Consider the following 13,049-nt stretch of genomic DNA (forward strand, 5'->3'; position numbering starts at 1 on the left):
TGAGGTGACAGTTATTTTTGACAAATAAAACCTTCTCAGAGTGTCCCTTTAGCTCATGTCTTCCAAAAGTATTAGCAGATGCCTCTGGTGAGACTTTTTCTTCAGATGACTTACTCGGTTGTACCATATTGAAATGGAGTAGATATTTTAAAAGACAAAGTCATGAGCCTGTTTCTTTATTTTGTCCTGGTATGTTTTGCATTCTTCAGTCTGCTGTTGCCCATCTTTAGCGGTTGCCAAAGCCAGCGGTGTTATTAAGGACCAAAAGTATATAGCTAGATCTTCATTGCTGTTCCTCCTGGGTTTTATTAATGTGTGTCTCCTCCTTCCAAGGCAAATATAATGGTTGTAATAGCAAGGGAGGTTGTTGTCTGCACTTAGGCATGTAACTGTGGATTTCCAGTTCTGAAATCCCCCCAAAAGTTTCTGCACACACCTGCTAAGTGGTTGTTTTAAAAACCTTCAGATTAAACTGACAATGTGCTTGCTGTATTTCATAGTTCACAGAGAAGTGTGCAAATCATGGTCACCAACATTTTTTTCATCACCAGCAGTTATGCTGATACAGTGCCTATTGCACCGTAATGTAACCAGAACAGATAAATTCTTGCCTGTTCCTACCTTCTCATGTCCTTTCTCATTGAAAACTTAGACTGAAAAAGTTCTTATTTTTCCACAGAGTTGTTGAATACACGTATCATATAACATGCACTGAACTTGCAGTTACTCTGTAGCCACAGTAAAATCTGTAATATGTCGGATAAAAGCAAAAATATCAAAGGTAGTATGATCTTCACATATTTCAAAGTTGTTTTCCTTAGGTCTCTCTTCATTCTTCTAATCTTCTTTTACGTGCTTCTTTTACTCTAGTTATGAAATATACAACATAAATCAAAGATAAATTTATAGCATAATGCCATGTCGTTGCATGAGGATAATTCCTCCAGAACCTCTCCACCTATATTTCTGGAATAAAAAACATTTAGGAAGATGAACATAAATTCAAGTCGCAGCAAATTATGAAAGCATCAGTGACAAGTCTAATGCTGTAAAGCCTCTTTGGAATATCTGGTTGTACTGGTAGCAAGCCCTGATGCTGTACAGGAATATTAGTGAGCTTATTGCCATCAGATACACAGCTTCTTTAAGACTGATGTTTACTTTCTTCTGAAAAAGAAAATCCTTACAAAATTAAAAACTCACTGAGTTTGGTTTTTTTACTATTTTGGCTAGCAGTCCAACTTTTCATTGTGCACAGTAGATGTAGGCTTAGTAAAAATTGTCCAAAACATTGATTTGTGTAGTACGATATCAGATCTCAGACTCTTAGCTGTTTGCATTAAAAAAAAAAAAAACAACCTGCAAGCACAAGTGATTGCACTTAAGAGCACTGAGGAGCATTAAGCCCCACATTCCAGCAAACTCAGTTAGCTTGCCTTGAACAGTGCCTAAAAACATATTTCTAGGGAAGAGTTAAAGGTGTCTTCCTTGTAGCCCTTGATGGGTCATTCTTCCACAAAAGAGTTTTATTGATTTTGAGCTCAGATGTTCTTTTAGCTCTGTCATGTGGAAACAAGGAGTTGCACATTCTAACTCCAGACTGGAGAGGAAAGCGTCTCTTTTGGTTGGCTTTGAACCTGCCACCCAGACTTTCAGATGTTCCTGGTACTGGAAAAGGCAATGATCAACCTTTTCTCTCTTTACTTACACAAGTAAACACACTTTACTTACACAAGTGAACAAGTCTTGAATGGTCCTAGACCATGCACTCACATCTTGCAGGGAAAACCTTTCACAGCACCAATAATCCCACCACCAATCACACCACCAATAATCCCAATATCTCTGCCTTTCTCAGTACTGCTTTTTGAGGTCGTTCATCTGGGCAAGAAGGCCAGAGCAGTATATAACCTTCAGTATGTGACACTTCAGGGATTTACACTATATCATTTTATTTTCTTCTGCTTTATCTCCACTACTTTCTGTATTTATTCAGAAGCAGAAGCCAAACCTCCCAAGTTCTCTGTGTTTGTGGAACCTGATTTGAATTTTTTAACAGATACTTTGCAATCATGGCTTTGTAATCAGGAAAAGAACTAATGGGACCTGTTTGGTATAAGATGGTTCTGCCTTACAGGAAAAAATAAAAGTATAGTTTTGATGAAAAGAGTGTCTAATGCTTATTCACATACAAGACTGCAGAGGAGAAGGAAACTAAAAAAAGACAATTTAGTTACCAAAAGAAATTAGTGGAGGACATAGCTAACTGAGCAGCTTGAGGAATCACTCAATGAGGAGGGAGGTTGCTATGGTGGAATAAGAACAGAGCTGACTTGCATGATGATATTCAGTGTTTTTCAGGCTGTATAGATGCTGGTATTTTCTTTGTTTAGTGTTGATATTTTGATGAAATGCACTTAAGCAAACAAGGAGGAGTGAGTAGCAAATTGTTGTGAGTATTTCCACTGCAGAGCTGCTCTGGGTCATGCTAGAGCTTGCTAGGGCAGAAGTGACCATGCACGTAACTGGTCAGGCAGAAGACACTCGAACAGCAGGAAGCGCTTGGGACAAGCCTCCTTTGGCTGACTGTCCTCTGAAGGGACAGCACTCTTATCTGGCAGTTTCCAAGCGTGGTTGTTTTTATAGGTAACCCTCCCTGCAGCTTCAGAGGGTGTTCTGGTCCATTCTCCCCAGCCCCTTTGCTGAGCAGGGTTCCCTTGCACACAACAGCCACCGGTTGTGGTGACAGTAAGGGACATTCTCCTCGAGCCCTCGATACCCTTTCTGTGGCCCTTGGCAGGACCAAGGGCGAGCACCTGGTGGCTCAGGGCACCGGCAGCATTTGCTCACCTGGAGGCTGCTGGAGGGGTGGGCTGAGCCCTTGTGCCAATACCTGGATCAAAGGGGTCTTTTAATACTAATTATATCTGAATTGCATCCCCGACTTCCCAGCAGATTGCTACAGCAATGCTGAGGAAAAGTGGCAGTGGTGGAGCTGCTGTTGGTGCTCTGCTCTGCCTGCTGGATTTGACTCCCTACCACTAGGCACCAGCCTTCCTTCCACTCCTCTTCCTCACCGAAGAGATGGGCTCAGCCTGCCCAGTCACCATGTCACGCCAGCAGTACCCCTGCTACCCGGCTGCTCCCAGAGCTGGGGCAGTCCACTGGGGAAGGGGAAGGAATCCTTGCTTTCATCATTCTTCTCTTTTCCTTGATACGGTTAACTCTGAGGAAACTAAAGAGATTTTTTCCTGTTTGTGATCTAAAACCCTAGATGGGGTAGCAAGAGCTAGCAAATACAGTCATGCTCTCTCATTTCCATTTGAAAGCTGCCAAGATCCTATTTTCATTCTCCTGAAAAAGAACACTTTGACATCTCAAAAGGTTTTGAGCAGTGCATGTCTCCAACACAACTCTGATGGTTCATGCTGGTGGTGGAGCTTGAGCTGCTGTAGGAAAAGGGAAATAGGTACCTGGGTGCCAATGTGGCCATGCTGGTGGGGCTTGTGCACTGCTCCATCAACCCAGGAGGACAGCGGGTCTCCACTGGGCTTGGGAGCGTTGCCTTTGGCCCCTCAGGATGGGGCACTGAGGCAGGAGCAGGGCTCTGCCCTCCCACACTGGGAAGGGGTCAGATGTGCAGGAGAAGAGAAACAGTGCCCACACCAGGTATTGGTGCTGTAATCTGTTCAACACAGGATTGTTTGTTCTGTGAAACAATACTGTCATACGGAAGTATGGAAGCTGTACCTTGTCAAACACAGCATATGTGACAGAAGCGTTTTTGTGTTTTGGAGATACTTGGGGATGAATTAGGGAGGAGGAGGAGGAGGCTAATGAGAAGCGATGAATTTTCACACCGATGTCTTTCTACCTTTGTACAGAGATCATTGAGGATAAAAACCTGAGGAATTGGTGTAAGGAATTAGTGGAAGTGTAGGAATTGGGGAAAGTGTAGGAGTAACCCCTTCCTGGTTCCCCCCAGTGCACCAAGAACTTAATCGGGATCTTCCCTTAAAAACCGCTGGGCACACCACGTCCTCTCTCACCAAAAGGGCCTTTGATGGGTGCATGGATTTCAGAGGAAGGCTGGGCAGCAGGGCTAAGGGCTCCTCCGTGGCTGGGCATCCTGTGGCCATGAAACCCTGGCATGTCATCCTTAAGCTTTGTCTGGGCTTCCTGATCAGTCTGACAAATGCCTTTCATCACCCCTGTCCATGAATGGCTGCCATATGTTTTTCTGAATGAGTATTTAACCAGGAGCTTGAATACATAAGGTGATATGGCAAAAGATTCCTTTGATTAGTTTGCTGTTTTTTTCCCCTCCTAAATTGTGTATAGAAGTATTTTCTTAGCAGGCTTGAAGAGATACTATCTGATTGAAGATATCATATTCACTCTAACACTTTCACGGATTTGAAATAATTTAAAATTTCTTGTTTGTTGCTAACTTTGAAGTTGAAATACACTGGGGAACTTCTGATATTTTCAGCATTTGACTCCTGTAAGAGGAGCCTTTAGCCTAATGAAATCCCTGTGCAACTTGGTTTTTTCTCTTATTACACAGGTCAGGGCATTGGTTGGCATATGATAGGCTTAGGATATACTTTTTACAAAAACAGTCGGAGCACCTCTGAAAACAGCTCTTGCATGTCAAAAATGTACAAGCAATTATAAGCAGAAAACATAGCAATGTTTGGCTTGCCAGAAGGATACCTTACATAAAACCTTTCTGTGCAAGCTTTTTATGTAGAGATAATTATTCTCATAAAAAATAAAAGCTAAATTCACCAGGTGAAAATATATGCTTTCAGTATCTACCAGGTGTGAAACATTTTATCATTAATTCTTCATTTTATATTCCCAAGTAGGTAATGAATTCACTGCAGCAAAACAAGGACCTCACTGCTGTATAGGTCTGATGGGCTTTCAGGACACTGTAGACACCTGAGAAAGCAGCTGAATCATTGTTTTAAAACAGGAAAGGATATTTCTGCCTTATTTTTATGGAAACCAAATTAATTAGAAGCAAGATTTCTAAAAGCACTTTTTTATATGCTAATTTTGTGCAGTGTATTTCAGTTTGATGATCTGAGGGAGGGGTTTCACGTCTGACAGCATTTGTGTTGCTAAATATGGTCTTCCTCAAGCCTGGACGAGATCTGACTAAACCAAAAATTGAGTTGGAGTGAAACTATATGACATGCCTGGGAACAGTCAAGGCAAGTTGGATGGACAGATCAAACACGTGCTAGTATGTAAAGAGAGAGATGGGGATACCTTTGTTATATATAGCGCAGCCAGCCAGGGGGTTGTTGTCAACATTTCACTTAATGGCCTCGCCAGATGAGTAATTACATAGCCAGTGTTTTGTGTGTGTGCTTCTCCAGTGAGCTCCCAATTCAATTAAAATATCTCAGCGTAAGCATAATAATAATAATAGTAATAGTAATAATAATCTGCCCTCCCAGCCTCCCCTAACGGGGTGGGCTTTCACACCGTTCACGTACATTTTAGCAAAAGCTGCTCAAGAGCCTCAGCAGAACAGGGCATGAAGAGGAAGATGCCACTTTTTGCTCAGTCCGCCCATTTTACCGTAACTGCACGGTCTCATATCAGTAACTTAATGTTTATTTGATCTGTCTCTTTTACTGACACACTCAGAGAAGAGATCCTCAGCCAGGATGGAAAGTTGCTGCAGTTGTCAGCAGCTGTGGCAGGGGTAGCATCTCATTTCTCTGCCCTTGGATGTAGGCAGGCAGCGAGGAGATGACAGCCTGGCCATGCCCAGGTCATGCGAGTGATTTTGTCAGTGTATCAGTATTTGTGTTGTCAGTATGGAAGGCACCATCAGACAGAGCAATTACGTTACATGATGATGGGCTGTTAAATTGTTCTTTATCTAAAGTGGTTTCTACCGGTTGAAGTTAAAAATTTTTTTGTGTAAATTTAAATTTGACGTGTCATAAATAATTCCATGCATTTATGTTTGCTTTAAAGCCCCAAGCGAGTTAATATATAAAAATTTCCAGAAATATGCTGCTGATAACTGTTATATAGAGAATAGTCTATTATGATAATAGGACCAATTCTCTTAAAATATTTCTTACTAAAAATTTGGTGATACAAATAAATAACAAAATTAATACATTACTTTATTTTTCAGTATTGAAGTCCAAAGCATTATTCAGGAACCACAACTCCCATTTTTGTGCTGTATAGCAACAGCTTCATGGGGCAACAAACTGAAACTACAGTCCCTGCTTCCTGCTCAGGAAACAAAGTCATGTCTTTTCAAGCAGTTCTCAGTATAAACCATGCAGGAGGTTTGGTAGATTAAATTGAGCTTTATATGCCATTATAATCATAGACTGGCTAGTTTTAGCTTATGAGAGTACTAAGAATTAGATTGAAAGGAACCTCACCATTAGATGATACCACATGTGCACGTCTTTTGGGTGCAACATCAACTTCTGAGCGAGGCTTGTCCCAGACACACATAACTTAGTTTCAGTGTAATCCAGCAATTGGAGTACCAATATGCAGAAACTTGAATAACATTCTCAGAATTCTTAAATTGCCCAGTGGGACACTAAAGTCCTGATTAGATCTTGCACCCTCTGAATGTGTATAAACTATAAGAAATTCATCCAGCTTCTCTTTTTTTTTTTTTATTTCCTGACCATGGTTATTCAACTGTCTCACTGTTTATGTCCCAAATTAGAGGGCCTCCTCTGTTTGGGAGCAAGTCTTTGTAGTAGTTTACAATGGTTATGAAACAAATTATTTAGGACCTGAGGAAATGGCAGGAAGATGTGCTAGGGGAGGTTTAGGTTGGATGTGGTGGAGGAGGTGGTGGAGCATTCCACCACTCCAGAGGGTGGTGGAGCACTGAAACAGGCTCCCCAGGGAGGCAGTCACAGTACCGAGCCTGATGATATTCAAGAAGCACTTGGACAATGCCCTCAGAGACATGGTGTGGATTTTGGGCTTGTCCTGTGCAGGGACAGGTGTTGGACTCTGATCCTTGTGGGTCCCTTCCAGCTCAGGAGATTCTATGATTCTGTGACTCTACTCTGGAAAAATAACTGTGGATTTCTGACAGAGCCACAACTCAAACTGCTCCATTTAATACTTGGGAACCATCACTCTAGAAAGACTCCAGTAATGAGCTAAAGGAGAAAGTTTTACAGATGTTAGAGAGACACCTGTACAGCACAAGAATAACCGTGAGCTATATCTAATATGGAGGGACATAGTATGGGTAGAATTATTAAGAATTATGAAGAATATAATATAGTAATATAGTGAGATTTAGTAATTTGACAATTTTATGTGCTACATTAAAAAAAAATCCACGTACCAGAGAGGAGCCAAAAATGGGGTCCTTATGGGTGGCTGGCACTCCTTCATTAGATGTTTGGCTGGTATCATCCTCATTTGTCGAGCAAACTGGAAGGTCATCACTTAATAAAACCTCCATAAACAAACAGGAAATCTAGGAGCTCTAGTGGCATTGTCAAAAGGCTTCTTGTTGTTTACAGAAACAGCATTGGTAAAGCAAATGCATCTTCTTTATGTAAACGTTTTCCTTCACATCCCTGTGTGATGTATTACTTTAGCAGAAGGTAGCACGGAAAGAAAGGTTATAAATGCTTAAGAAGTCTGTGTCAACAGGCTTCCAAGTCCATGGCTGTTTTTTATCAGAGGTGGCACTAAGAGTGCTTTGAATGAAGGTCATTGCAGCACACACCAGTGCGATGCATTTGCACCGAGGGGTAGAGCAGTGTCAGGCACCACAGCTGCAAGGCTAAGCAAGAGTCTGGGGAAAAGTGTAATATAGGTCTTCCCTGCGCGTGAGCTGATCTAGATGTGATTCAGCATACGTGTGCACAGCCTAAGACAGGATGGTACAAGAGAAAAATTTATACGGTGTACTAATAAGTATGTTAGTGGTATGGTGCTGGAGTGTAGAAGACAATCTTAAATAATTTTCAGTTCTCCAGGTGCTTTTTTTTTTAACTCTAGTGGGCTTCCTGCTTACTTGTTTGTTTGGGGGAATTTATTTTGTCCTTTAGTACTGAGTAGATAGAGGGTTATTTAGCAATAACTGTAGTATATGAAGTGCATACTGGGAGAGCTGGGATACATTTCCACATTTAAAAATACTGTGGTAAGTGGGAGGAAAAATGCCTGCCGATCAGAGCCCTGTAATTTCCCAGTGCCTCGTTCTCATGGGGCTGAGTCTAGCACTTGTAGAGGAGCAGATACTGGAGGTTATATGTAGTCTGACACCAACACCTGTCCTCCCTGTCCTCCTTCCTCATTGTGGTGCTTTCTCATGTAACATTTGTGCTCTTGGTGTTCCCTTGTTTAGCTCAGTGAGGACATGGGGGACATTAAAGCATATACTGTGATGCTGGAAAAGGTGAACTTGCTATTTATAGATAACATATTCCTCTATTATCATTGTTTGATTTCGTCCTTTTACTGCAGTAACTCAGTCTCCAGAGGAGTACTGACTCCTGCTACTGCTTCCACATCTAACTGGCTTCTTACAGGATTACTTGCAGAGGTCCTGCTTTGCAGTAGGGTGTCAGGGGGCTGCACTGATGTGTCATCGAAACCCTCTTTCCTCAGGCACCCTCATTGCCAGGCTCTATACCAGCTCCTTTTCATCTCTGCATAGGATCTGTCTGAGACCTGAGCAGTCCTGAAAGTGATAGAAGCTTCCCACTGTTGAGCAACAGACAGTTTGTAGATCTACCAGCATTCCTCCTGAGGACTCTGTGAAAAGGCATTGAGCCATTTCCCTAGTAAGGGGAGAGATGTATCTGCCACTGGACTTATAACAGGAGCAGCCAGGCAGCAGTTCATGGTACAGGAGGAGGGATTTCTTTTTCCCAGCGTCTGCATTCGTTCTTGTTCAGAGCCTGATTACTCACGTAGTATTTACCTTTAGGGGAATGTACATAACTAGACATGCTGCATTATTGGACTAGATAATGGTTAAGAGCTTCTAGTCAAAGTTCTTCTGTACCTCTCATGAATATATAGACAGATACAGAAATACGTATACAAAATAGAACACAAATTAAGGAAAGAATAGAAATTCAAAAGGCGGTTACAGTTTTACTGATTGTCACTATAGATGGGAAGCCTGAATTTTCCTTTTCTAAAACTTAAGTACTTATTTCAAAAGTAAGTTTGTTAGCCTGCTATTATTAAACCTTACCCCTCTCTGAAAAGCAGATTTACCATAAACATACGATTTAGTAATCAGGCATCTTGTAGTCAGTAGGCAAAATATATAATGTGAACATTCATAAGAAAGTGTACTCTCAAGTGGCAGTGGTAAAATGTTATGTATTTTTTTAAAAAGCATATTAAAGTGAAAACCCTAACTTAAATTATCTCTTGTTAGTGACTTCTGGTATGACTTCATTATTTATAAATAGGTTTCAAAGAGAAAAAGAAATAGTTGATTTGACTTCCATGCCTCTTTCCTTACATAGGACTTCTTGTGTGAGAACCATTTTGAGACTTATTAATTGTGACTCTCAAACATTTCTGTCAGGTGAGAACTTCCTCCTCCCCTTTGCTTACCTCTTTATTGGTTTTTTGAGACATGTTGGCATGCCCAGAAAGGCCTGCAGAGCATCCCTTTGCTCTTGCTTGGCGGTTTGGTCCCAGCCCTGATGCATTTTGATGGGTAAAGTACCTCCCACTGCTACAGGTTTGCTCAGACATAAGATTCCTCACACCCTACGTGACTGCATTACCTGAAGAAATACGTGGAGATTTATAGCAGGCAGCTTTGTTTCTGTAACCTCTCTGGGGAAGTCATTTGCCGTAAAGCTGTTCTCATAATACAAACATAATTTGGTTGATAAATGCAGTAGGTTCACTTCATTATTTTCATAGGTTCGCATCCGTTTATGTGTGTGAATGGCAGTTGGTTTATTTTTCAAAATGTTTGCAAGTCTCATGAGTTTCATAAGTTGTACTGTCAATAAGTATCCATCCAAAAGCACGTTACTTGTTCTTTGTTATTTGTATTTGTTCTCTTTCAAAACAAATTTTAAAAACCTTATCTAGAAAGGGAAACCATATGCTGGAGACTTTCTACATAAATAATTTTGCTAATGCTAGTGATACAGAAAGAAAAATATAGGGTTTATAAGGATAAGGTAAAATGATTTTACTACCAAAAAGCACAATTTCTAAACTCTTAATGTGCATCTACACTAATAGGAGATATTGTACAATTAGTTACTATCAGTAAGAGTGATATAGTAAAGAAATGAGGAAATCTGTTTAGAAAAGCCCCCAAGTGCCTGTTAATTATATTCACCTTCAGATAAATAGGACAGCGTATGCTACCACTTATCTTAAGAGGTCCTAATGAAAGGCTGTTCACGCACATTGTGACTAATCCAAACTGGGAGAGCAACGAATTGCCAGTGTTTGATGATAGGCCCATAACAGCCTTAGCAATATTACTGGACAGCCTTTTCAAAAGTGTGTCTTATTAGCAGGTTTTTTTCAGAAATAATCATCTTCTAATGCAAAATTTAGTTGGATTTTAGGTACATGAAAAAAGTCCTGTCCCACCATCTGTCGAAGGTAGCAGAGTTCTTCCACAGACACAGAGGACATGTCCCAGCCCGCCTTGGCAGGTAGTGTGGAAGAGCAGGGTATAGACATCCGCTAGGTAATGCCCTTGCCTTAACTTCAATAACCCTCCTTTGTTTCATAGCCACCTTTTTTCATGAAAGAGAAGTTTCTTTTGCCAAAGCCTGACCTTTGAAACCAAATTTCCTGAATTTTTAGAGATAAAGTTATATTAACGATATCCATCAGACAACAGGATCTCCTGAAGCTGCAAAAATGATACATACGAGGCAGCAGTATCTTCTTTCACTTAGTGCCTTTTTCTAAACAAATCCAAGACTCTTATTTTAAATACTGTAACTGTAGTACAAAACAGGATGAAATGTGAAAAAGATTCCCTTTTGCAATCTACTGAAGCCTCCCTTCCCTCAACCCCATGAGTCCTGAAATGTGCTGGTTTTGGCCTTTTGTATTTCGGGGATTTGTGTTTTAGTTTTGGGGGTTGGGTTTTGGGATTTTGTTTTGGGTTTTTGTTTTGGGGTTGTTTGTGTTTTATTTTTTTCATTTTGCTTGTAGAACCAAATGTTCCTTATTTTAAACAATAAGTTATATAAAAATTTCTCTCAACTGCTATACTTAGGATTTAGTTATATAAACTGTTTTCCTCCCCCTTCTTCTTCCTCCTCTCCCTGGTGATGCAAAGAGTCCCCAGGAAATCTCAGCAGTGGAGGAGAGGCTGAACTCATTTCAGTTTCATATAGCATTGCTCTGCCTCTCTGGAAACTCATTTTCCAGTTGCTGCCGTGGGTGGAGTAAATGGCACCGTTGTTTCCATCTGGGATTCTTTCCACCTTGTGCCTTCTGTCACTGAGACAACATTTCTTTTCTGCTTTCCCAGACCTTTTGTGATATGCTGAAGAGTAAAAATGGCAATGCTTGATATTTTTCTTTCTTTTTCATCCTGTCTTTTGGAAAAAAAAATCTCTTTAACAAGGGATAAACAAGTCTCACCAGTTAAATTGGATTGAATTTGTACATCTTTTTATTCTGCACAGTTGAACTCTTTCCCAAAGTGGTTTATTAACAACAAAACATCCCCCAGCTTTTCATATCTGGGATCTAAAACCACAATGGATTTCAAGATCCATGGAAAGTTTCATTTTTTATTACAAATAAGTGTAGTAGACAATAGAATAGGGTATGTACTTAGAGCAGCTGGGCTTTTGAAACTGCCCTGTGTGCAGAGACTGCACATCCATGCTGAAACTCTGAGTAAATAACTTAGCTGTATGCTGTTTATTCCACCTCTCTCTTTCTCTTTTCTTTGCTAACACAGGTCCTCAAAGATTCTCAAGTTCTCAAGCCCTAGCTTTTGGATGTATGTAATGTCAGTATGGTTTCAAAATCACATGATTTCCTAGATCCGTATCTTATCCTTCACCCAACGTTGCACAATGCTGGACTGTCAGCTAGGATAACGAAAGGAGCCAGATTGTGTTGTGCCACCTCTTTTTCTATGTCATGCATAAGTTGCCAACAGGATAATTTTCTGTGTTTGTAGCACGTTTGGTGGATTTGGGACACATTCTTTGCTTCCTTTCTCCTCATTCATGTGACCCTTTTCAGTGCTTCCAAATGAGCTAATGTCTCTTCAACGCGGAGGAAACCAACCCAAGTTGGTTAGGTTGTGTGTTGTTCTCTTGTTTTATTTGTGGGTTGTTTTTTTTAATTGGTCTTTGTTCTGTTCTTTTTTTTTTTTCTTTTAAAGCATATTCACAAAGAGAGAATATATAACTTTCTGCCCTAAATACCTCTTTTGCATCAAGGATGGATATTTTAATGGAGCAAGGTGTAATAGCAGAACAGTGCCATGTCTCTGTCCTCACGAGCATAGCTGCATGCAGATTAGAAAAGCTCTGTAGTGCTGCAACTGTATGCCAGATTTGCTATTTGCTCTTGTTTGCATGACAGTATTTCTAATATACTAATATGATATGGAAATAATGGCACATCACAGTTCTTTCAACATATTGTATCACTGCTTTATCATATTAGGCTAATACACTGCGAGAGTTGATAGCACCTCTCCATGTCAAATGGGATCCACTTCTCTTGGCACTGAACCGATTGGACTCAAAGGTTGATAAACTTATCATTAGAGAATTGGCACGACGGAGACTCAACTTCAGCCTCTTGCAAGCAACCTAATGGCCTCCGTTCAGAAAGTCAGTTCTTCTTGAATAACTTTGATGTTTATAACAGAGAACAGACCTGTTAAAGCATAGACAACCACATGCCTGGATATGAGGCCTCCAGGAAGGTGTCAAAGGGCATGGCCAGTCTTTTGAAGAATGCACCCTTTCCACAATGGGACTAGGCACAAAGTCAGATCCAGTCTACACGGAGCACATTTGCAGAAAATACTGCCCCCGCAT

General features: G+C 40.7%; 1 protein-coding gene across 6 annotated transcripts in view; it reads left to right on the forward strand.

Moving 5' to 3' along the window:
* CNKSR2 (connector enhancer of kinase suppressor of Ras 2) overlaps positions 1–13,049 on the forward strand; it is a 225,384-nt gene that overhangs the window by 195,776 nt on the left and 16,559 nt on the right. The window contains exon 21 of one of the 6 annotated variants that reach the window (XM_075096832.1): positions 12,670–12,773. The exons of the other annotated variants lie outside the window; for them this stretch is intronic. Coding sequence (XP_074952933.1) covers positions 12,670–12,674 — 5 coding nt within the window. The 3' untranslated portion in view covers positions 12,675–12,773. Of the gene's footprint in view, positions 1–12,669; positions 12,774–13,049 lie in introns of those variants that run through there. 6 annotated transcript variants of the gene reach the window in all.

Source organism: Phalacrocorax aristotelis, chromosome 1 (genome assembly GCF_949628215.1).
Source record: "Phalacrocorax aristotelis chromosome 1, bGulAri2.1, whole genome shotgun sequence".
In the NCBI taxonomy this organism is placed as follows: domain Eukaryota; kingdom Metazoa; phylum Chordata; class Aves; order Suliformes; family Phalacrocoracidae; genus Phalacrocorax; species Phalacrocorax aristotelis.